The sequence below is a fragment of the Sinocyclocheilus grahami genome, unplaced genomic scaffold (assembly GCF_001515645.1).
Source record: "Sinocyclocheilus grahami isolate Dianchi unplaced genomic scaffold, SAMN03320097.WGS_v1.1 scaffold473.1, whole genome shotgun sequence".
Lineage (NCBI taxonomy): Eukaryota > Metazoa > Chordata > Actinopteri > Cypriniformes > Cyprinidae > Sinocyclocheilus > Sinocyclocheilus grahami.
The window spans coordinates 1,800,638-1,824,208 of NW_015505652.1; the positions used below are offsets into that span (position 1 = coordinate 1,800,638).

The window sequence follows — 23,571 nt, forward strand, 5'->3', positions numbered from 1 at the left end:
GAAAGTTGTTCCAGAGGCGAGGAGCATAACGGCTAAAAGCAGCATCACTGAATTTTTTTGTTCTGCTATGAGGTACAGTTAGAAGAAAAGAATCAGAGGATCTAAGATTCCTTCTAAGTTCATATACTGTAAGCATTTTTGAAAGATAGTCTGGAGCAAGTCCGTGCAATGCCTTATAAACTAATAAAATATTTTTTTAATCAATACGAACAGGTAACCAGTGTAATGACTTTAATTCTGGTGTAATATGATCTCCCTTTTTGGTTTTTGTCAATATTTGAGCAGCAGTATTTTGGATTAATTGTAATTGGTTAATCGTATTCTTTGGTAGACCAGAAAGAAGGGCATTACAATATTCAAGCCTGCTAGTTATAAATGCATGCTTTAATTTTTCTGTGTTGCTTAGAGAAAGAAATGGTCTTACTTTAGCAATGTTCTTCAGATGATAAAATACTGTTTTGGTAATATTACGTACATGAGCTTTAAAGTTAAAATCAGAATCAAAGACAACTCCTAAGTTTTTTGCCACATGGCTTGGGTTTAATCCGAGTATCCAAAAATCAAAACTTCAGCTTTATCTTGGTTGAGTTGTAAGAAGTTTTGTGACATCCAGACATTTATGTCTTGGATGCAATTTGCGAGTGAATCAATTGGCACAGGGTCATCAGGAGACACGGCTACATACAACTGAGTGTCATCATCATAGCTATGAAAAGAGATACCATGCCTCCTGATGATGTGACCGAGAGGTAACATATATAGATTAAAAAGCAGTGGTCCTAAAACTGATCCCCGAGGAAACCCACATGGTACCTTGTAATATTCGGACAAGGTATTATTAATAGATACTACAAATGTTCTTTCACTAAGATATGATAAAAAACTATTTAAAACTGTTCCACATAGACCAACATAGGACATTATTCTTCTTGTTTATGCATAAATTGTATTAAATTCTGTTATATTTATGCTCAAATAGGGCACTGATTATTTTAATTCTGCTTTATAACAGTAAGTATAGTGAAAAGTGCTATTTAAAAAAATACAAATATTATATTACAGATATATTAGATTAGATATCTACAGCAGGTTGGCCAACTAAAGGTCCATTTTTTTAATATGTACATTGTGAATGCTGCAAAATAATCAACAGACCATGTACTCTCTAACAGAAAATCATTAGGCTTGTGATCTGTGACGGTCATTAGTACTGATCTAAATGATACATTCCAGCGTGCATGCGGCTGCATACAGAATATTCGTCCTTGCAGTTTCTGCACTACGCACTCATGTTGCTGCGCCATAAACTAGAACGACTGCAGCAGCCTTAGAACCTCATCTATATCCCCCCTTTACACTGGGTTGAAGGGTCTTGTGATTTAGTGGGGATCCAACAGCCAATGCAATTGATTTGACAGAGTCCATTTCACAAGGCCATTTGTGTTCAGCTCTGCCGCAACGGCATCAGGTACTACTGCAGAGAGCCCTCCTTCCTCGCCGCCTGTAAACCTCAGAGTCAGACTCCCTCTCATGGGGAAGCCCCAGGATGAATTTATGAACAACACGGTCATTAAAGCAGACACTGTGTTCCCCACCCCACACCCTGTTCCCTTTCACCTCTCCATCTGGCTCCAAGGTTCTTGGCGAAATGACGAGTGATGAAGTGATGAGTTTGACAGGGCAAGGATTGGAGGGCTGGCTCTGCAGTCTGTTTGAGTGTGACCTTTCCGTTTTATTGCAACTTCATAGAAATGATGATCAGAAAGCAGCAGAGGAAGCTATTAGCTATCATTTTTTATTTTCTATAGAAACAGACCCACTAAAACACCAACATTCAGACGTCCTCACACCTGCAGAAGATCTGTTTTTAACTGCATTCCTTTGACATTCTTTTTTGATTGGCATCCTAACATTCTCATATTGTATTTCCATAATATGTCCCTTTAACAACAGACACTGCAGAAAAGACTAAATGCATCAAAGGTGAATTGGGTGCCAACGAAAGTAATTTATATGAAAATCTCATAAACTGCACTGATGGTATCATGTGGTTGTGACATTTGTTTTGTTGATCAGACAGGAGGGGTGGGAGGTATAAAGAAAGCACAGGAAAAAATGACACCTGAATGATAGCATCAGCAGTTGTTAAATATTTGAGGAGTCACAAACAACAGACATTAAAAAGCAATTAGGAAGCCCAAGATCCAGGAAGCAGACAAAAGCTTTTACTCAACAGAAACATGATTAACGGACTTATTTTATAGAGGTGCATTTAGCTAAAGGAACTAAAGCTGTATTAAATAAACAATTCAATTAGATGAGTTTTAAAATTTCTTCTTGAATGCACCAGTAACTGATTGAACAGAAGATAACTATTCTATTAATACATTTAAGCTATCTAATCTGTTTTTCTTACCTCATTAGCAAATAATTTTTCTTGTTTAAGCATACATTGTTATACATATGCTCAAAATAAATAAATAAAATTGATATTTACTAAAGAACCATCTAAATGGTCCATTTTCCATTTTTGGAATATATATAATCAAAAACAGTGAATGCCACAAAATAATTTCTTACATATAGAGTGCTTCATAACATATAGCTCAGCTACATTCACATAAAGTGTAGACAACAGAAAGGATTTTTTTTCTGAATGAGAAACATCAGTGATTGACAATCAAAGAGAGAAAATACAAGCGCTAATACTTCAACTATAGCAAATATGTCTTTCTCCATCCTATTGAATGACTTAAATGAGCCAGTGTGTATTGTTATCAAATGACTGTTTGGCATCTCAAACATGGGTCAACAGTCAAATAATCCTGAAAAGAAATATGCAAACATGAAGCAAAGGCTAATATTGAATTTCCAAGTAGTGTTTACTATAGCATGCTACTTGCTACTGAAATACGATTCCACTTTAATGGAATCAGACTGCTTAATCTTTACATGTAAACTGAGAAAGAATGAATCATCTGCATGATTTCATCTGTCTGTGCCTTTATATACACTATATATATGCGCCATGAAAACTTCATTACATGAACTCTCAGTACTCTGAGAGAGCTACAATTCTAAAATGGCTTCAGACTGCAGCTATGAGCAAATGAACAGATGCCATAACATTCGTCCAAATTACTCACACTAACAGCTAGCAAAAGTAGCCAAATGCATAAAATGTCCATCTGAAAAGGCTCAAACATTAAGATGCCTAGCAAAGACAAATGGCACAGGTAAGAAAAGTCATTTTCATCATGCATTAATCCAGACATATTTTAAACAACTGCATTACCCATGACAGCATACTATTTCCACATTGTAACAACCACAAATATAAGGTCTTATATTAACATTTTCATAAACTACATGTCAAATGCAGTACACACCGCATTGCTTCAGTTCTTTCAGTGTTATGTGGCAAGTACAAACTACAGTAAGTTATATCAGCTAGCTCTTAATCCTTTGCTTAATCTCACTTTCATTCAGTAAGTTTAAGACTGCATTTATTAACCACTGTGACCTCTCGAAAATTGTGTTCACAGAGAGAGGACAGCATCAGTCCTTATGCTGATTTATGATGCTTCTCTATCCGCCCTCAGAAACCTCCAGCACTATTGATATTTGCAGATGGTGGAGGGGAAACCCACATGTGTGGGCAAAGCTTACAGGCTGAGATGTTTGCCATGAGGGGGCTTCTTTCTGCAGTCATTATGCATCACACAAGCTAATTCTTCGGGGTATCTTGTCTTTTCTCCTCTCATTCTCAGCCGCCCTCTTCTGATGTCCCGTATCTGCCTATTTTTCTTCTCTACCAACATTATCCCCCCTCTTCCCATTGCTCATCTTTTCATATATTGCTGTCTTCTGCCTTTTATGTTCTTGTGACGCATTTGACCATATTTTCAATCTGTGAGTGTTCAACCAAGTGCACTTGTGCAGGACTGTCGCAGAGATATCCGGAAGCCATTTTGTACTTCGGCCCATGTTATTGGTTGCTATTAAAGACTGGCTGCTCTTTTTAATTTAGGGAATAGCAAATCAGTTCTCATTTTTGACCCAGCTGGTGCTTTAATCTAAAACAATTTTGTGTTAAAAGGCTATATGTAATTAGGAATATGAAATCAATTACTTTAATGGTGATAGTTAACTGACAATAGCATTGCAGTTTCCCTTAACAGGTTACTGGTAAAGCTTTTGGTTTTCTTTTTTCATTATATCTATCACAACATTTCATTGATACACTCATTAATTAAGACATCGAAGCAACCATAATAAAGCACTTCACTGTCTCAGTGGCGAGATTTGATGAAACAATTTCCAGATGACATATTAATTGGTTTGTAGGATTTATTTAAGTGAATCACTCCTGACTGAACTCAGCCATTTATTAAAACTGGAATCTGTGAACATGTGCTGCTCAAAAATACATAAAATAAACCTGAACCTACAATTTAGACTTTGGGTACAATTGTTAATCCTTGCATAAACAAGCCAATCCAGAAGTATATGGATAAATCACTGTATCTTTTATGTTAAATATATGGACTACTAAATTGTATTAACATTACATGTTATAAAATGTATTAATTAAGATCAGGTATGTTTATAATATTAAGTAGCAATGGGCATCGATAAATCAAGATGAATCGCGGTGTGGTATCGCGTGAGTCACCACTTATTCAGGGAACATCCCTGCCGCCCTGCACTCTGCAGTCAAGCCATAATAAGCCGCATTAAACCATCAGATTCAACAACAGAAGCGTGCCAACCTGTCTCTCACAACCGCCGCAAGACAAATACAGACCGGAACCAGCGAAACCCAATGCCGCTCATTGTAGTAAAGTATCATTTTTGTTGCTCATATATGCGTCAGGAACAGCATGCGCATTTACTAACCTTACAACAACAGAAGGATGGCCAAAAACAGTCGTGATGAGAAACAATACCGTGGCTTTAGAGCATTTGCAGGTGCAAGATGAAGGAGAAAAAAACTCTTCTGCAGTATCCTGACATGCCCAAGTCACATTGCACTATCTGACTGGATGATTAGATGATATTTCGGGTTGTTACATCCGACATCCGGTTAATGTAGGGATTTTACGCGATAATACTATTGTGCAATCAGTACATTCTGTGAACCAGAATGTGTTTTACACGTGAGGATGTGTCATAAGACAAAAATGGCTTTGGGTTTGGGAGCGTTGTTAAATCTGCATCGCACAGGGTTTAGAACGAAGAGTCGTTCGATTTTTATTTTCGTCACATTCTGTTCCGTTAAAGGCTCTAAGACGCAAGTGTGGTTATAAAACTAAAATGCTCTGGCAGTGACTTTTGTGAGGCGGTTCTTTTTACCGAAACAAAAACGTACAAGTGTAGATCGATTCGAGTCGGTTCTTTTTAGTGATTCAACAACATACAGCGGTGACGAGTGTAGATCGATTCCCGATCGAATGATTCATGTGAGTCGGTTCTTTTTAGTGACTCAACACCATACAGCGCGACATGTCTGACTCTCATGAGTCAGTTCTTTGTGACTCAAATTACAAATCAGTTGTAACTGTTTCTTAACAGGAAGTTATTACTTTCGTCATGTATGACTGGCAATTAAACAAATGAACTGTTACTGTGTTATGTTGTTATGTTAAGTCTCGTGAGACTTAAATCAGTGTAGGCTAGTTGACTGGTTGTTCATACGACAACATGTAACTTGAGTTTAGTTGTAGTCTGTGGTATTTTATATATAGCCTATGAAAAAAAAAAACATGAATGAATGAAATATGTTTAAAAAAATTGTATTAAGGACAATTATTGTATGGCATTACGCTGCCTCTAAAAAGTCTGCAAAAGTCTGAAATGATCTCATTATTTGGCAACACACGTCTTTTTTCCGTTAAGAATCGTTTATGGAGCCGTGCAATTCTTCTATGATTTCCATCCCTAGTCATACGTGAGCCCAAAGGATCACTGTCAGTGAGGGTATCTCCAGCATCCGCCCCCGCTCTTCTTTGCTCAAGACCCTGCCCATCGTCTACCACCAGGAAGACACGCACTGATAATTGCCGCTGCCTCATCACATACATACGCCAAGGTTGAGATGATTTGGTCCAAATAAACGTCTGCAGACAACGAATATATCGGTTCCATTAAATAAGTTTGATCGCTGCATCATCCCATCTGACTCTCCCCACACTGCTTCTGCTCCCCACTGCTGCTAATTCTCGACCACTCTGTCGCAGTTTGCCATATTGACCTCCCCCACTATCAATCGCTGATCACTTTAGATAAATCCTCACCCGATGCCATCGAAACTTTATTATTCATATTCAGAGACAACAATGAATCTGGCAGGCAAAGCAACAAGAGCCAATTTGGTTATAAAATGCTGCTGCAAAATTAAACAACTAGGCGTTCGTCTTCACTGTCATTTCAGTGATTAATGGCCTGATGCTGTAACGTCAACAGGGTCTTTTGTAAAAACCTGTCTGCGTCTCTTAAACATCTGGTAAAATCAACCAATATTTAGACGGCGCCTCTGCGCAAAACTTTGCCAGACATATAATGGTAATTCAGCTGCAGGGGCTGGATGTGAATTCAGGACAGAAACGCAGTGGAGCAAACGCAGTCTCTGTCCAGGGTGCTGAAACGCAGAAACCGCCCACATCGTGCCGCATCCAACACACGATTAAATGCGTATTAACCACATAAGATTGTCCTTAAAATCTGACATCCTCCGAACAGTGCATCAAGCTTAAATTCAAACGGATACGCAAAACGAAAGGTTACGGATTTCTTTTAATTAGCCAGTTTTCGCACTGCATTTTGACAAAAACATCCACTGTTGCTCTTGCCTGCGCTACGACTTCAAGGCAACCACTTTTTTGTCCAAACAAATTTAAAAGAAAGACGAAAAACCATCGCATCGAATCCTTTTCCTCATCTCCTTCAAATAAAGCTTACCTGATCCCGTAGTCGGTGGACGACCGTCAGTAATGAAGTGTCTGTCTGCGAATTTCAACAGCAAAGCACCATCAACCCCTTTCTGTAGGGACTGAGCTGCTGCAACGGCAATGTGCGTGCGTTCTTCCTCAATGGAGAGCTGCTCTGCCCTCGACAAAGATGGCGTCCGCTTTGACGTCAGCGACGTTTAATAGAAATCTGTCGGGGAGGAGAGGCCCAAATTAAATTTAGCACCTGCCGTGAAACATTGTTTGGCAGCAGCATGTGAATGTTGAGTTGACAAGAATAACAAAACTCGTCCAATCTAATTTGGTCCGAGTATTCCAGAACTTTTTTGTCTGTTGGGAAAAGCAAAAATGAAAGTGAAACAATTGTACAATGTACAATGGAAACATATTATACCTTCTTAATGTGTGGCATTTTCTCTCACATAGAGTAGAGAAGGTGCATTTTTATTTTTGTTAAATTTTGCATATTTTATTTAAGGTTTATTTGTTAACTCAATTAGAAGAAAAATATAAATCCTAAATATGTTAAGCAGACTGCTAAGATGAAAATATCTGCACATTCTACTGCATGTCAGCACTGCAAGCACCAGAGACAGAGGATACTCTCAGCCATTGGTCAAATGGCAGATCTTGTAAGCCAATCAGGAAAGGAATTTTCACACTTACACTCTTAAAAATAAAGGTGCTTCACGATGCCATAGAAGAACCTTTTTTTTGTCTAAATGGTTCCATAAAGAACCTTTAACATCTGAAGAACCTTTCTGTTTCACTAAAGATTCTTTGTGGTGAAAGAAGGCTCTTCAGAATATAAAAAGGTAAGAAAGAGATGTTTTTTTTAAGGAACCTTTGACTGAATGGTTCTATATGGAACCATAAATGGTTCTTCTATGGCATCGCTGTGAAGAACCTTTTGAAGCACCTCTGTTTTTGAGAGTGTATCCTTATTTTGCTCAGTTCAGAGAGTAACATGCAATGAGGTAAAAACTATTTTACTTAACCTCAGCATGAGGTTGAACTGACTTGTTATGTCAGGAAGCCATGTGACAATGACTAAACACGCTTATTAGGAAAACCCCTCTGGAGAACAAAAAAGAAAAAAAAAAACGCTGCAAAACCAGCAGGACACACTGCTACAGCAAGAACACCTAAAAAGAATGACTTGCAAAAGCTGAACTAGGTGCTCCTGCAATAAAGGGCCGGTCACACTACACTTGTCTTTCCATTGACATCCATTCATACGTATACTGCGGAGAGCGTAACATTATATTACGGCATTTCAGTGTGCATAGAAATTTTGTGTGCAGCATAGAAGTCAGATTGCATATTTGTGTTCATAATTCATTCAAATTAAATTGGATGTGTATGCCACCATGCATATTTCATGTAAATATGCTATTAGTGGTGGAGTGAGAAAGTGTTAGTACCATAAATAATGTTTTGTGATGATTTCATGGTAAATTTGAGAAAAAACCCATTAGTAATATTATTATTAATAATTGAATCTGTGATTTTCAAGCAGAGTAATGCTGAAAATAACTAAATACAATCTTGAGTTAGTTTCGGGAAGTTGTGGCCTAATGGTTAGAGAGTCGGACTCGTAACCAAAAGGTTGTGAGTTTGAGTCTCGTACCGGCGGGGATTGTAGGTGGGGGGAGTCAATGTACAGCGCTCTTTTCCACCTTCAATACCATGACTGAGGTGCCCTTGAGCAAGGCACCGAACCCCCAACTGCTCCCGGGTGCCGCAGCATAAATGGCTGCCCACTGGTCCAGGTGTGTGTTCACGGTGTGTGTGTGTGCACTTAGGATGTGTTAAATGCAGAGCACTAATTCCGAGTATGGTTAGGATGTGTTAAATGCAGAGCACTAATTCCGAGTATGGGTAACCATACTTGGCCACATGTCACTTCACTTCATGTTATTTTCTCTTAAAATATATTAATAGTGAGCATCACAGACAGTTGCTTGTCATGAAATTTAACTTAACTTGAAACAAAGCAGATTACAGATTTCTTTCCCTCTCAGTTGCCTCTTTTTTGTAATGTTGAGATTAAAGTGAAGCTTTAAAAAAACTCTTTGAAGCCTTTTTTTACATCTGTAGCATTTGACTTTGCTGCTGCTGTTTTTGCACCTTTGAAACAGAGGCAGCAGGAGAGAATTAGTAGTTGCATTATCAACTCTCTTTGTGACTACCTTGCTCTCTGACACGTCACTCACAGACTCATTTACCCCTTAATTAAACCAGAGAGAGGAGAGTGAAAGAGAGCAAGAGAGAGAGCACAGAGGAAACTGGGCAGGGGGGGTGCTGACAGAGATAAATGCAGAAAAAGTTGGGGCGGGATCGGGTGGGTGTAGATGGGAATGAGAGAGGGGGATGGAGGGAGTGAAGAGAGAAGAAGAAAGTGAGAGAGTGAGGAGGAGAGCCATTGAAGGGAGGGGGAGCACGATTCTGCAATGGATTCAACCAGTGACTCAGCAGTCTCCTAAAAACATGTTTATGCTCTGCTGCTACAAAGGAATCCTTATAACAGGCTCTAAAATATAACTGAGAGTCTCAGCATAGATACAGCAACTGCAGTTATATGACTTATTTAAGATTATCCAACAATTTTTGTTTTTAAATCTCTTATTTGCATCTGATGTTCAGTCAGTCAGTTCTATCTTACAATATGCAACGTAGTACACGGACCTTTGATAAAAATAAATTAACTAAAAAACAATTATCCATTATGTTATCCATTGTAAACACAAGCAATAAAAGCAATACATTTTCTTAGAGTGAGTGAAACGTATTTTTATTAAGGGTCTGTGCATTACAGTGCATAAGCTGATCACAACCTATTTACCTAAATAAAAAAATGGACATGAAATATTAATTTGATTTTGTTATTAACTGAGAAGAGACTGCAAAGTGATACAAGAAGTGAATCACTAGCACTATTTATGAACTAGATGTGATACTAGTGGTCATTATACAAAAATATTGGACTGCAGGATGCTGCTATCGACCAACCAGAATTAATTATTCTAGAGAGCAGCATGATTTGTAAAATGGATGAAAATCCATGAAGTAGTAACAGGTTTGACCTGTTCACCGTATCAGTTTTATATTGCCTTGTAAGTCTCATTTCTCTTTCTTGTATAAGTCTCATTTCAACTATTATGTAATTTCTAACTAATGATCCTTTAAAGGTGCACCCAGAAATACAAATTTGCTGAAACTGTACTCACCCTCAGGCCATCCAAGATATTGATGAGTTTGTTTCTTCATTAGAACAGATTCAGAGATCTGGAGAAAGCAATATTATGGATAGCGGTTTGAAATTTAAAAACATCTTAATGATGGATTTGTTTCTTATAAACATGCAGCTTTTCGCTTCACACAACATTAATTGATGGACTGGAGTTGTGTGAACTACTTGTGGATTATTGTGATGTTTTCATCAGCTGTTTGAACTCTCATTCTGACGGCACCCATTCACTACAGAGGATCCATTGTTGAGCAAGCGATGTAATGCTAAATTTCTCCAAATCTGTTCCAATCAAGAAACAAACTCATCTACATCTCGGATGACCTGAAGGTGAGTACATTTAAATTTTTGGGTGAACTATTCCTTTATATAATGTAGTATTATTAGTTAAGGTTCTTAAATATTATAATTCCTACTCTTATTGTCAATTGCTACTGAGAAAATCTAGCTTTTTATACTGCACAATTTGAAAACCCCTGCACTAAATAAGCACAAGACCGAATTGTTTTAGTTCTTCTGTTTTACTATTACTCATCTTTTATTTGTTTCTCATGCATTTTCTATTCTGGTGACCTTAATCCTGCTGTTTTCATTTAGCATTTACACAAAAGTTTTGTGCTTTGGCTGCCTTGTCACTCCAGCAGACGATATTGTTCTAGCTGCTCATTACATCCTGTCTCCTTTGTCCTAGACGTGCATGACCTATTTTTCACAGAGGTTCATTCAGATTTCTCTCTGTAGTAGCTCCAGTGAGCCTGTTGAGTGAAAATGGCAGACTGCAAGCTTGATAATTTGGGAAAGTGAAATTCAGTCTTATAACTGATGAGCAGCTAGATTTGAGACGGGTGGCAATGTTGATAAGTGTGTGACAGAGGCTCTTAAATGCCCTAGTACAGATATATGTCAGAAGAAATATTGATCCATATTGATCTGAGTTTCAACTGAGTCTCTTTATACGGGACTGTAGTTTCATCTCACACCCTTTCATTCAATCCAAACAAAATATAATGATTAGTTTAAATTTTTTTCAAGTTTATTATCAAAAATATGTATTAATATGTTTGGAAAACTACCAAAATGCACAGGACCAGCATCACCAGTATCGAAGCACCTAAATTTATGCTTGCTGTGATTCTCTTTCTGAGTGTTATGGGGTCTGGAAAGAGTTACACTGATCCCTTGGGCACTGAGGCAGTATGCTGTAGCACTGAAGTCAAAGGTTAATTACTACCAAACTTGATTTGATCCAAAGTCATGTAACATCAATATGCATTTATGTATATGTACGCAAGTGTAACCACAGTGGAGTTTTAAGTAGACCCAGTCCAAAGTTGACCCAGAACAAATGTTTCATTCTCATCTGGGTGACAGTGTAGAGAATAGTTTTGAACATGCCTGTGTGCATTGGGCTGGAATGTGATATTCCTTCTAGATAATTAACAAGATGTCTTATACTTTTGAATGTGTACTGTACTTTCGCTCTCTACATGCATGTGCATGTATAGTAGTGGTGTCTATTTGCTCACCTATAGGTTGTGATGTTTGTGTGCACAGCAAACAATAGATTTTTGTTTGGTTTTCTGTAAACATCTTTAAAAGGAGAAATTTACAGTATCTTAACTTTATTGTTGTGCATCTCATAATCTTGTACTGCAGTTATATCTGATCAAATGCACATTATTGTTCTTTAGTTTGGGTTAAACAAATCAATTTTACTTGATTGGAACAGCAGCTACGCTAATTATTTCTCTATTTGTTTCTCTATCGACATCCCGTGGTAACTAGGATTTACACAAGCTTCAGTGTGGATCCAGAACACCTGAGAAGAGATGATGCCAACCCCTCAGAGAACCTCAGATGATGCCAACCCTGAAACAACATACAGAACTACCACATTTTGCTTTAAGTTTGATTGCATCATATAATAATTGCTGTTAATAGTGTTCATCGTCTGTTTGATTACGTCTTTAATTGATTTTTCCGTACATTTCTGCCATATGTACATAAACTGACAGTCACCACTGATAAGCTACAACTAAATATTGTAGAAACTTAATTTGCTGTAAAGTTGCTTTGCAATGATTTGTATTGTGAAAAGCGCTGTACAAATAAACTTGAATTGAATTGAATTGTTTTATTATTATTTTTAAATAATAATAATAATAATAATGGCTGATATTGTGTATAATTTTGAACATATCTTGACCTTATATTTTAAGCATAAACATTCCTAATTATTAATCATTTGTTTAAAATGAAACATATTCTTTGAAAACATCTTAATAAGTTGTCCCTCTGTCAGTTCATTTGGAAATCAAATAGAATTGATCACAACACCCAGGAAGTTAAAATTTGAATTAATATGATTGGAAGAAGACTGACACCCTGATCTACAAAAACAATTTAGATAGATAGATAGATAGATAGATAGATAGATAGATAGATAGATAGATAGACAGACTTTGATTGATTGACTGATTGATTTGGTCTTGAAATAAAACTTGGTTATATAAATTTCTTTGAATTTCAATTCTTTGTCATTTGAATTGCAATTCAGTCTATTGTTTGCCACGTAAATTCAACTTCAGAAATAAAATAAAAAAATCTAAATGGTGCACAACCTTGCTTCTCTGGTAAAGGAATCTTGTTCCAAAGATGTAAAAAATTTTACTGGAAAATGGCAAAAATACTAATTAAGACAATGATTTTTGCAGTGGTGCACTTGCTCATTTGCATCATGGGAAGAACTGTGGAACAGCTGAGTTGTTCTTACTGCATGACTACATCTGATGTGTCCAGTGAGCAGACGTAATCACCGCACTTTCAAAATAAGGACATCAGGCCATGTAACAACAACCAAACAAAAAAAACAGTGTTAGAACATGCAGATTTGCATCTTGCTACAGCATCAAAGTTTTCAGCTGATTGCATTTTGTTTTAACGTCTGTGTGTTATTGTTTGGAAGTGGGGAAGATTGCAGCATGTCACGAAAGCTATCAGTCTTTCAGGGCTCATACACATGGTGCAATAAATGCTGTGTCTCTCACTCATTCTCTTCTTCTCTCCCTCTGCTGTGAGTAGTGCAGCGTTCTGGTTGGTGAGTCAAACCTGACTGCTTGTGATCATTATAATTTTAGGCTTAGTTGGAGACATCAGTAGAACACAAGTGATGGTTAATGAGTGTGTGTGATGGAATTAAGCGAAGACTACTGTAACAATGCTGAAGCTTCATTGATCTAACACCAGATTAGTCCTTGATGCCTTCACCTGCACGTTGCCATGGAAACATGGGGGTTCTCTCTCTTCATGCGTCACCTGCAGCTTCGTTTTTTTTCACAGGGATGCTCACGTTCGAGTAGAAACCATATGAAGAGATGAAAACAGATGTCCTCAAGCCACATTGTGTCATAATGCACACGCATTTGAGCTGATTCACCCATGATATTTCTCTTTGTGCATCCATGTGTTTCTGTAGGAAAGTGTTTCCTGGCCAAGGGTACTTAAGCAGGTTCCTGGTGGTACTTTTTTCTTAGTTAAACCTGTAAAATAGAAAGTTAAGAAAAAAATATTAGGGCTGTTAAAAGGTTAAAATAATTAATTGAAATTAATGTCATCATTATTTTTGTAGTGAATATCTTAACATATTTCAGTTCCTTTTTAATTAAACAATATAAAATCCAGTAAAGATTTCATTACTTTCCCCCCCCCCCCAGAAGAGTAGAGCATTATTATGATATATGGTATGAACCACAATATGGACTAGTCAGTGTCTGTGAAAATTAAAATGCAAAAAGACTTCTATTTGAATATGAAGCCCATATGTTCTGTGTGTCTCGGTGTGAATGTGTAGCGCAGAATATAAAAACAAAAACAAAGATAATTTTTCATTATTTCAATTAATTGCACATACTTTTTGATAACTAAAGTTGAATTTAAAGGAATAGTTCATCCAAAAATGAAAATTCTGTAATTGATTACTCACCCTCATGTTGTTCCAAACCCGTAAGACCTTTGTTCATCTTCAGAACACAATTTAAGATAATTTTAATGAAATCCAAGAGCTTTCTGATCCTGCATAGACAGCAACACAACTGCAATGTTCCCAGGTCCAAAAATGTAGTGAGGACATCGTTAAAATAGTCCATGTGACATCACAGTGCTTCAACCCTAATTTTATAAAGCTACAAGAATTTTTGTGTGCAAAGAAAACATTTGCACACAAATGGGGGTGGGGGGGGGGGATAAAACATTCCATATAAGGCCTTAGAAGAGGTTTTGTTCCCAGTTTATTATGGCTCTGTGGTGATTGTATTTGTGCCATATAAATTTCACTCAATTTTTTGTAGGAATATTTCAACCTGTTTGTTAAAACAAAGTGAAATATTGATTATGGCTCAAATATGCACCCACTTTAGTTTTACCACCAAATTTCAGTCTCAAGAACCTAAAGTGTGTATCACAATACACAAATTCACGGTTTATTTAAAATCTTATATAACTAAAAAATGATGCTGTAAGCTCTGAGTTCACTCTGAGAGTCAATTCAGAGTAACAGTTCTGAATGATTCAGTGAGTAGATCTGATTTGAACTGTTAACTCAAACCGTTAACGAGTGAACCGATAAAACGAGTTCTGGTTAAGTAAAAAGAGCTGCTTCATAAGAGTCACCATGGCTTGCACTGTTTATTGAATAACATTCAACACATTGAATATTGTGATTGTATATTGCATTTCCTTTCATGTGACATTGAACAGATGCAATGGCGCCTCTATTTTCATTTATTGGCAAGAATGTTTGTTTTACATATTTGTGTACTTGAGTATTATATATGGAACTGTGGGGCTACCTAAAACAAAAACGATGAGGAAACTCTGCTCTAGAGCACAAACCTGGAACCAGACAGTCATGTCTGATGCCTGCAATAAATACAGTATTTCTTACAGAGCTGATGCAGCCTTTTTATGTTACCAGGGTGTTACTGGCAGATCTTACCCTTAAGAGCTGCTCAGAGGGAAACTAGTACCTAGTTTATTTCTAGCTAGCCTTCTGCAGCCTAGCCTAACCTAGCTAGCCTTCTGCAGCTTAATGAACCGCAGCTTCCCACTATGCAAGACTGTGTGCGTGTGTGTTTATGTGGCTCAGTTTGTGCCCAGAGGTGGAACAGCAGACGCCTCCACTGCAGTGAAAATTAAGCTGTCCAGTGCTGAAACTGTGACCCACTCCAACTCGGCCAGATCGATGGAGTGCAGAGCAGATCTCTGCCAGCTTCACCCTGCTGGCTTCACAGTGCTCAGCTCCATGCTCTCAGCTCCACGCTCTCAGCCTCTGAACCCTGTCACTGATATATGGGCACTTACTTCAACACTGCATGCTGCTCAACCCCAGTGCGTTAGACCTGACTACAACACAGTCATACATTAGTGATATTATCCCTGGAGGGTTCATAAAAATTGCTTTTTCACAGACTGCTGGAATGGCAACAAGACAATATAATTTCTTTCCTCTCAGCATCTGGTTGTGAGATTAAAGATTAAAGTGTGCCATCCTCAACAGCGCTCTTGCATATGCCTGATTCAAATGCTAAATGACCATCGTGGTGATTACATTACTCACTGTGTTACTGAATCTTCACTGGAATTGGTTTCGAGACTATTTCTTGTGAATTTTAAAACCAATGAAAGTTTCCTGGAAACTTTGTTTTTTGTGTCTGCATCTGTTGTTTTGTCAAGTTCCCCTGGATGGGTATGAAAATAAACTAAGGGCAGCAAGTAAAAAGTGGCCAGTGGGCAAAAACACGATGCTACAAAGAATAGATGCCAAATGAAAAGTCTAAAATGCTCAACAGCAAGGTACTTACATTTCTGCCATCGGCTTCTATCGAATGAAATTGTACACCAACTCCTTGGGAGAAGAGCTTGGGTAAGGCAATCATGCCAAAACAATCCCTTTCTCTACAACGACAGCAGCTGTACTTAAAGTCCCCATGAAATCAAAATTAAAGTTTTTTGGGTGTTAGTATCAATATGTTAGTCTTAAGGTTATCTATAAGGCAGTGTATCCAAAACAGTGACAAAATTCGCATTTAGAAGATATAAGCGTTCAAAGCCTGCATTTCGTCACTTCCGCCAAAACGGCTCAACGTTTTTTTTTGACATCACAGTATACTTCAGCTTCTCATCAAACTTTCTGTCCAATCAAATGCTCTCTAGAGTCCGAAGCGCCCGCCCCCTACACTATAAAATAGACGCTGAAGCCGCGGCTGAAATCGGTCACTTGTCCTCAGAATTAGTATTTTCTGTACAGTGAATGGCACATAGTGCACTATATAGAGGACAGGGAATGATTCAAACAGTGTAAATATGCTTTCCATTGAGGAAAAAAAGGAAGTCTGGTTTCGCGCTGTGTCACGCTAACTACTGCACCGCACACACACTCTGCTCCGGTCCAGAGACACGATAACATGGAGCGGATCACATGCGCGAGTCAGCAGACCACAAAATGTATCAGAGCTATTTGAATACACAGAATGCTATATTTTATAGCAATATGGATGAGATTGTGGCTGGCATACCCTGTCAAATGCGGCTTTACGGAGCTCAACGGCTAGCCCAAGCTGTGATATAAACGAACGCTATTGGCTATTTTAAAAAGGGGTGGGGCTGCTTTATATGTCCCGCCCTGTCTTCCTGTTTCAGTTAAAATGACGTCAACACAAAGAATAACACTGCGTGTTTCTAAGCATTGCAGGGGACCTTTAAGGCTGCTGGTAGGAAAATCTCTGAGAAAAATACGTTTTTTTCTGTGAAAAAACTTGGTACTTGAAAGATGATTACTTTTAGAGACACCACTGTGTCTAATATTTGATCTGGGTTGAGTCATAGTTGAAATTCAGTTGATGTCGCAGGAAGATTATAGGTGCCACTTTATATATATATCTGTCATGACACCTCTTGGAGTGATTTGAATGGTAATGTACCTGACAATGTTAATGTATTTGGTCTTGGCGGAATAGATTTGCTATGCTATTATATATAAGTACCGAGACTTGCTACTGCCAATACACCCACAACATGCTGCTGTGAGCATGTAAGGAATATTGCTACTGCACATATAACATATATGAATAACCCCCATAGCATACATGATCACCCCGTAGCAGATCTATACAGATACAGGTGGAGCTGGGGAAGGTGGAGGGTTTCCGAAGTGCGCTGCTACTGCTACAGCAAACACTGCCAGGTACTTAAATGTTGAGCAGCGAGCTCATTGGCTACCGATACAGGAGAGAACCAATCAGCTGTGCCATGTGATAATGATGTCATTATGTCATATGGAGTTAGATCTATCGGACTGCGCCATCTAGAGTTTCATACCAGAACTTTGTATATATATAATAACGCTGAAAATTACTAAAATATATTAAAAAAAATAAAAATGTTCATTTAAATAGTAATAATATTTCACAATATTACTGTTTTTACTGTATTTTTGATCAAATAAATGCAGCCTGTGTGTCCAGTAAACTTTACAGCTTTAATTATGTTTTTTTTTCCATGTTAGCAATATTTTAAGTGCTGCTTCACAGGTTGTAAACATCTCCATGTTCCTTCACCTTACAAGAATTACCCTAATAAACCAATAATCACCTGTTTTATTGCGAATGACAGACTGTACCCTTCACCAATGTATGAAAGTTGTGTAAGAAAGTTGCTGTATAAAAGCATTCGGGGACTTATTACGATAAAACAGTCACAGCGTATTCGGCAGACCTAATAAAACTGTAATTGACAGTCCCTGTGATATTGTAACAGCACTAATACCTATGTTTATATCACTTTTCTGTGCCTAGTAAAGCGCATGCAGATTCTTAGTCCCTGAACTGAGAATTAGTGGTCTGCAGGAGCATCTTAACTCTGTGTCTGGACAGACCCAGCCAGCGGCTGTGTTCAGATCAGTGGCCTCTGGCAGTGGGACAGAGCTGTGACAGGCACTGAATAAAACACAAACACAGCGCAGGCCAAGCCTGGCCAGAGCACTCTGTCTCCCCTTGGTCCCAGGAGGAAGAAGAATGCCGAGTAAGCTCAGTGTCGGGTGTGTAAGAGTAACACTGCAGTGCTGCAAGGAAAGACTTTCAACCCAGAAAACAAAGTGGACGGGGCAGGCATATAATTTCAGATGGAGCAAAACAAAGTCTTAGCACAGCACTACATGACCAAATTTACAAAAATAACATATATATATAAGGGGTGAATCGATACACGTATTCGTATTGAACCGTTCAGTACGAGGCTTTCGGTTCAGTGAACATTACAAACCAAACGATTCGATTCGTTAGACAAATCCTATTACATTTAGAAAATAAAACAGCCTACAGTGTGTGAAATATGATGTTCTCAGTGCCGCTGCACTCAACAAGTCAGCCCAAACGACGTAACAGACAACGTGCCGTCTGCCCCGCGATAACCTCCCCTTGCTGGGGAGCGTCGAAAGACGATGATCTTGTATCGACGATAGCCAGAGATATTGTCAAAAACATCAATCGTTGGCAATATTAAGATATTTGGCATGTCCAATTAATGTAGGCCTGTTATGTTCTTATTTTTATTATTATTATGAAGTTATTTTAATAGGCCAATTAAATTTAAATTACAATTAATTTGCCTCGCAATAATTAGCAAATAACTGACGTGCTGCGAGGATAACAAAAGATTAGGCTAGTTAGGCTATTAGTTAGCTATAAGTGACCCTGGATTACAAAACCAGCCATAAGGGTCAATTTTTCGACATTGAGATTTATACATCATCTGACATTTTTTTTCATGGAACGTGATCTTTACTTAATATCCTAATGATTTTTGGCATAAAAGAAAAATCAATAATTTTGACCCATGCAATGTATTTTTGGCTATTGCTACTAATATACCCCAGCGACTTAAGACTGGTTTTGTGGTCGTGGGTAACATATACCGTTATCAGCATATGTTGAAGTAGATTCGTCTCGTCGTCTCTGAGAGAATATGCGGCGTCAGATGCCGAAAGCTCCGTCATTACTTCCTCTTTCCGTTTTTACTTTCACGTTCTGTATAGTGAATTGACTGAGATGAAGACGTTCATCGGCATAACTCTTGCGCAAAGTTTGCATGTTGGTTGTGTGATATCCATTGGCTCGCCTTCATGGTTTAAAACAGAAATATTTCCAACATTGCGACGTAACCAGCTACCCCTTACCGAATGTACTGAACCGAACCGTGAATTTTGTGAACTGTTACACCCCTGTATATATATATATATATATATATATATATATATATATATGGTGTGTGTGCATATGTTTTTAAAATGTTATTAATTCCTGAAAACTGAATTTTCAGTTTCACATGATCTTTCAGAATCATCTCTCATTCAAATAATGCATCTCATAATCTTGTACTGCAGTTATATCTGATCAAATGCACATTATTGTTCTTTAGTTTGGGTTAAACAAATCAATTTTACTTGATTGGAACAGCAGCTACGCTAATTATTTCTCTATTTGTTTCTCTATCAACATCCCGTGGTAACTAGGATTTACACAAGCTTCAGTGTGGATCCAGAACACCTGAGAAGAGATGATGCCAACCCTCAGAGAACCTCAGATGATGCCAACCCTGAAACAACATACAGAACTACCACATTTTGCTATAAGTTTGATTGCATCATATAATAATTGCTGTTAATAGTGTTCATCGTCTGTTTGATTACATCTTTAATTGATTTTTCTGTACATTTCTGCCATATGTACATAAACTGACAGTCACCACTGATAAGCTACCACTAAATATTGTAGAAACTTAATTTGCTGTAAAGCTGCTTTGCAACTATTTGTATCGTAAAAAGTGCTATACAAATAAACTTGAATTGAATTCCAATATGCTGATTTGGTGCTTAATTATTATTTGTGTTTAGTTATTAATAATGGTTATTATTATCAATGCTTTTTGCAGCTTAATATTTTGCTATTTTTCCCCAGGATTCTTTCATGAAATAAAAACGTCCAAAAGCATTCATTTGAAATAGACATCTTATGTAACATTATAAATGTCTTGATCAATATAATGTGCCTTTGTTAATAAGTATTAATTTCTGTTTTTAAAACTAGTACAAAATGTTTCTTGAGCTCCAAATCAGCATATTAGAACAATTTCTGAAGAATGAAGAAATGGCTGCTGAAAATTATTTTAAAATGAAAAATTGTTATTTTTAATTTTAATAATAAAAACAAACAAATATATATATATATATATATAACTTTTTTTTCGGCAGTGTATATACATTTTTTGGTAACTTTTTTTTTTGACCGGCAGTGTATATTAATTGTAGTCATGACAAATCCTATTAAATGCAACAATGTACACGAGTATTATGATGAAAAACATCATCAATGAAGTTTAATCGACATTCATGCATAAATGCAGACACTTCTGCACATGAAAACACAATTTGCATGTGCGTGCTCATCACTCTTGAAAGATCTTGTTTACACTGAAGCTGAGAGCATTGATTTTATAAAAAATTCACTCCTCCATTTCCATCCCTGACTCACCCCACACTGCTCTGTGTCGTTACCCACATCTACAGGGATGACCGACGGGTTCACACTCACACTATCGCTTTCATTCGCCCTGTCCTTCTCACTCTCTGAAGCACTAACTCTCCAAGCCGCCCCCCATCTCTCTCTCTCTCTACCACTCTCATGTTTGCTCTTCTGTTGTCTCTTTCTCAGCCTCTGTAACAAACAGTCAAAAATTTTGATTTAGACAAACATGCATTTACAAAAATTCATATATATCTCACAGTTGCTAGTTACAGTCTCTGATAATCAACATAAATTCTCTATAATCTGATTGGATACCAAATGGATATGTGTAAACCCCGTAGTTTCAGTAGCCTTGATTTATAGATGTTGGTTTTGACCATTTATTTTGTTATGTAACCATGCCCAACAGACATTGAAGGCATAGCAATCTAAAGATCTAATTCAGTGGTAAACGCTGGTATCAGACATGGGTGCATTTAATCAGATCCACGTTGTATAAATACAAAAAACCTTATCTCTGTTTTTCAGACGCCACTGTTGACATTTTAAACAAAGCTTACTGACTCTACAGTTACAGTAAACTTGTTGTTACATTGGTTTAATGTGGATATTTATTTCTTGACCACTGTGAGAATCCTTTTCACTCATTAGTGGTACATTTCTATTGATTTTTAAACTAACAGAATACATCAGGGAATAAATCAGAGAGACTGCTTATGGAAAAAGACTTACAATGGCAGCTACGATTCATAACACATACAGTCTGTACCTGTACATTTTGAATGAAACTTCAATCACATGATATTTTAAGCGAGTTAAAAATTCGACTCTAAACAATCACAATTGTTTGGGCTGCCATTTTGCAGTACTGTGCTTAAGAGTCCCTGAGGATCAGACACTGTTCGCATGTAAACACTGTTGCGCCATCTGATGGCCAAACAGAGAACCGTGCAATAAACAGGACAGCTGAGTGGTGCATTTCCTTGTAGCAGAATGAATCTAGATTCTGCTCAGAGGCCAGCGATAACTGGTGCACGTCACTTCAATCTGTGAAGCATAGAAAATAAAAAGTCAGTTTCAATCACACATTTCTACTATAACTATACCAGACATTGTTAATCAGCAGTTAATGTTTCCGATTCTTGTTAAAGCATATGGATAGAATCGCTGGGTTTTCTGTGATAAACAACATGAGGGGTTTTGCTCAGCGCTGCCTGTGGTGAAAGGCCTGTACCCAGCATGCCCGACAGACGCTGAGACATGGAGGAGACAAACTGCATGCCAGCACGTAGGCAGCAGCTCTCATCTCTGCCTCTCCTAAACGCATAATCAATCTTACTTAACATACCTCCCTCTCTGAGAAACAGCCGTGAGACATGCAGTATTAATCCCTGAGTAACTACAGCATAAAACACACTGCATGTTAGAATGTTTCCTAAACTAAAGTGCTGATGCCCATGGAAAATTTTGAAGCTATGATTCTAAGGCATTTTGGAAGGTTGCCAGGGTGTTGCTATCAGGTAGCCAAGATGTTCTGAGTGGTTGCTAGCTGACCTCAAATCTGTATTATACTTTGGGGCAGGATTCACAAAACATAATAGTAACGGTCTTCACCTTTCAGTCAGTGAGCTCAAACTCCACGGACTTCTTCTGGATGTTTTTATTGAATGGCATCTTGAAGTCATCAAAGTCCACCTCAAAACTGAAACGCTGCCTTCTCCTTTCTTTCCTATCCATCAGCTCAATGGTGGTCAGCTGATTTTGCCACGTCTACAACAAATAGCAAGAACAATGAATATCATAGCCCAATGAAAATAAATGTGCTCATCTGCATAGATAGATAGACAGACAGACAGACAGATAGATATAGATAGACAGACAGACAGACATACTTATATCCTACAGTATAAAGACATATTTTTGCAGAGATTGTAATGTGTTGTGTGTGTACAGCCCTTATATGGAGACCAGAGTTTCTGCTGGGGTTTCTGATTTTTAAGCTCAAAATGTAAGACTTTTTAAGACCTGCACAAATAAAATGAATACCATATGAACGGGGTAGGGCAATGTCTATAGTAACGTATTAAACTGTAAAATGACTGTAAAAAGCATTATTCTTCTTATCGATCCACCAGTTCACATTTACAGCTCTGTGTGTTTACAGGGTAAAAACATGGGTCGATTTTCACATTGGTCTGAACAAAAACAACCCCAATACTGTGTTCCTGCGATACTGGAGGCTGCAGTTTCAGGACCGCATTTCTACTAGGACCCTATTTTTTTTTGTGATAGCGCCATCTAGCCAGTTCTATTCCAACAGAGGAGACCTGATTCAAACATCAAACAAACAGATGGAAAGACTAGATCCATGGAATTTTTTATCTTTCCATCTTATTTTTGATGTAAGAGCTGGCGTGAACTTGAGTGTGTGAGGCGATGTCAGCAATCTCCATTTAGACTATTTAGGTGTGCAAAACAGTTCACTGTGCTGCTGGATGTTGTAAACTAGTATTTGTATTCAAATTATTTTTACATTTATTAATGTACTAATAAACAAACTAATTTGTACCACAATTGTTTTACCGTTTACTGCACTTTGTGAAGTGGGTCAGACATCAGACGTGAAGTGCTATGCTACGGCTAATGAACAAGTCTCGCAAAGACACAACTCTTTCTTTCTAAGAAAAGAAAGAGTTGAAAGAAAAGAAAGAGCTTTTATATATATATATATAGAGAGAGAGAGAGAGAGAGAGAGAGAGAGAGCGAGCGAGCGCGC

The 23,571-nt window shown here is 37.7% G+C and overlaps 1 protein-coding gene across 1 annotated transcript in view; it reads right to left on the reverse strand.

Moving 5' to 3' along the window:
- Positions 1-21,648: 21,648 nt before the first annotated feature.
- Positions 21,649-23,571, reverse strand: part of ankef1a (ankyrin repeat and EF-hand domain containing 1a) — an 8,769-nt gene continuing 6,846 nt past the window's right edge. Inside the window, exons 9-10 of the mRNA XM_016235633.1 lie at positions 22,410-22,565; positions 21,649-21,842 (exon numbers count right to left, since the gene is read on the reverse strand). Coding sequence (XP_016091119.1) covers positions 22,413-22,565 — 153 coding nt within the window. The 3' untranslated portion in view covers positions 21,649-21,842; positions 22,410-22,412. The remainder of the gene's footprint in view (positions 21,843-22,409; positions 22,566-23,571) is intronic.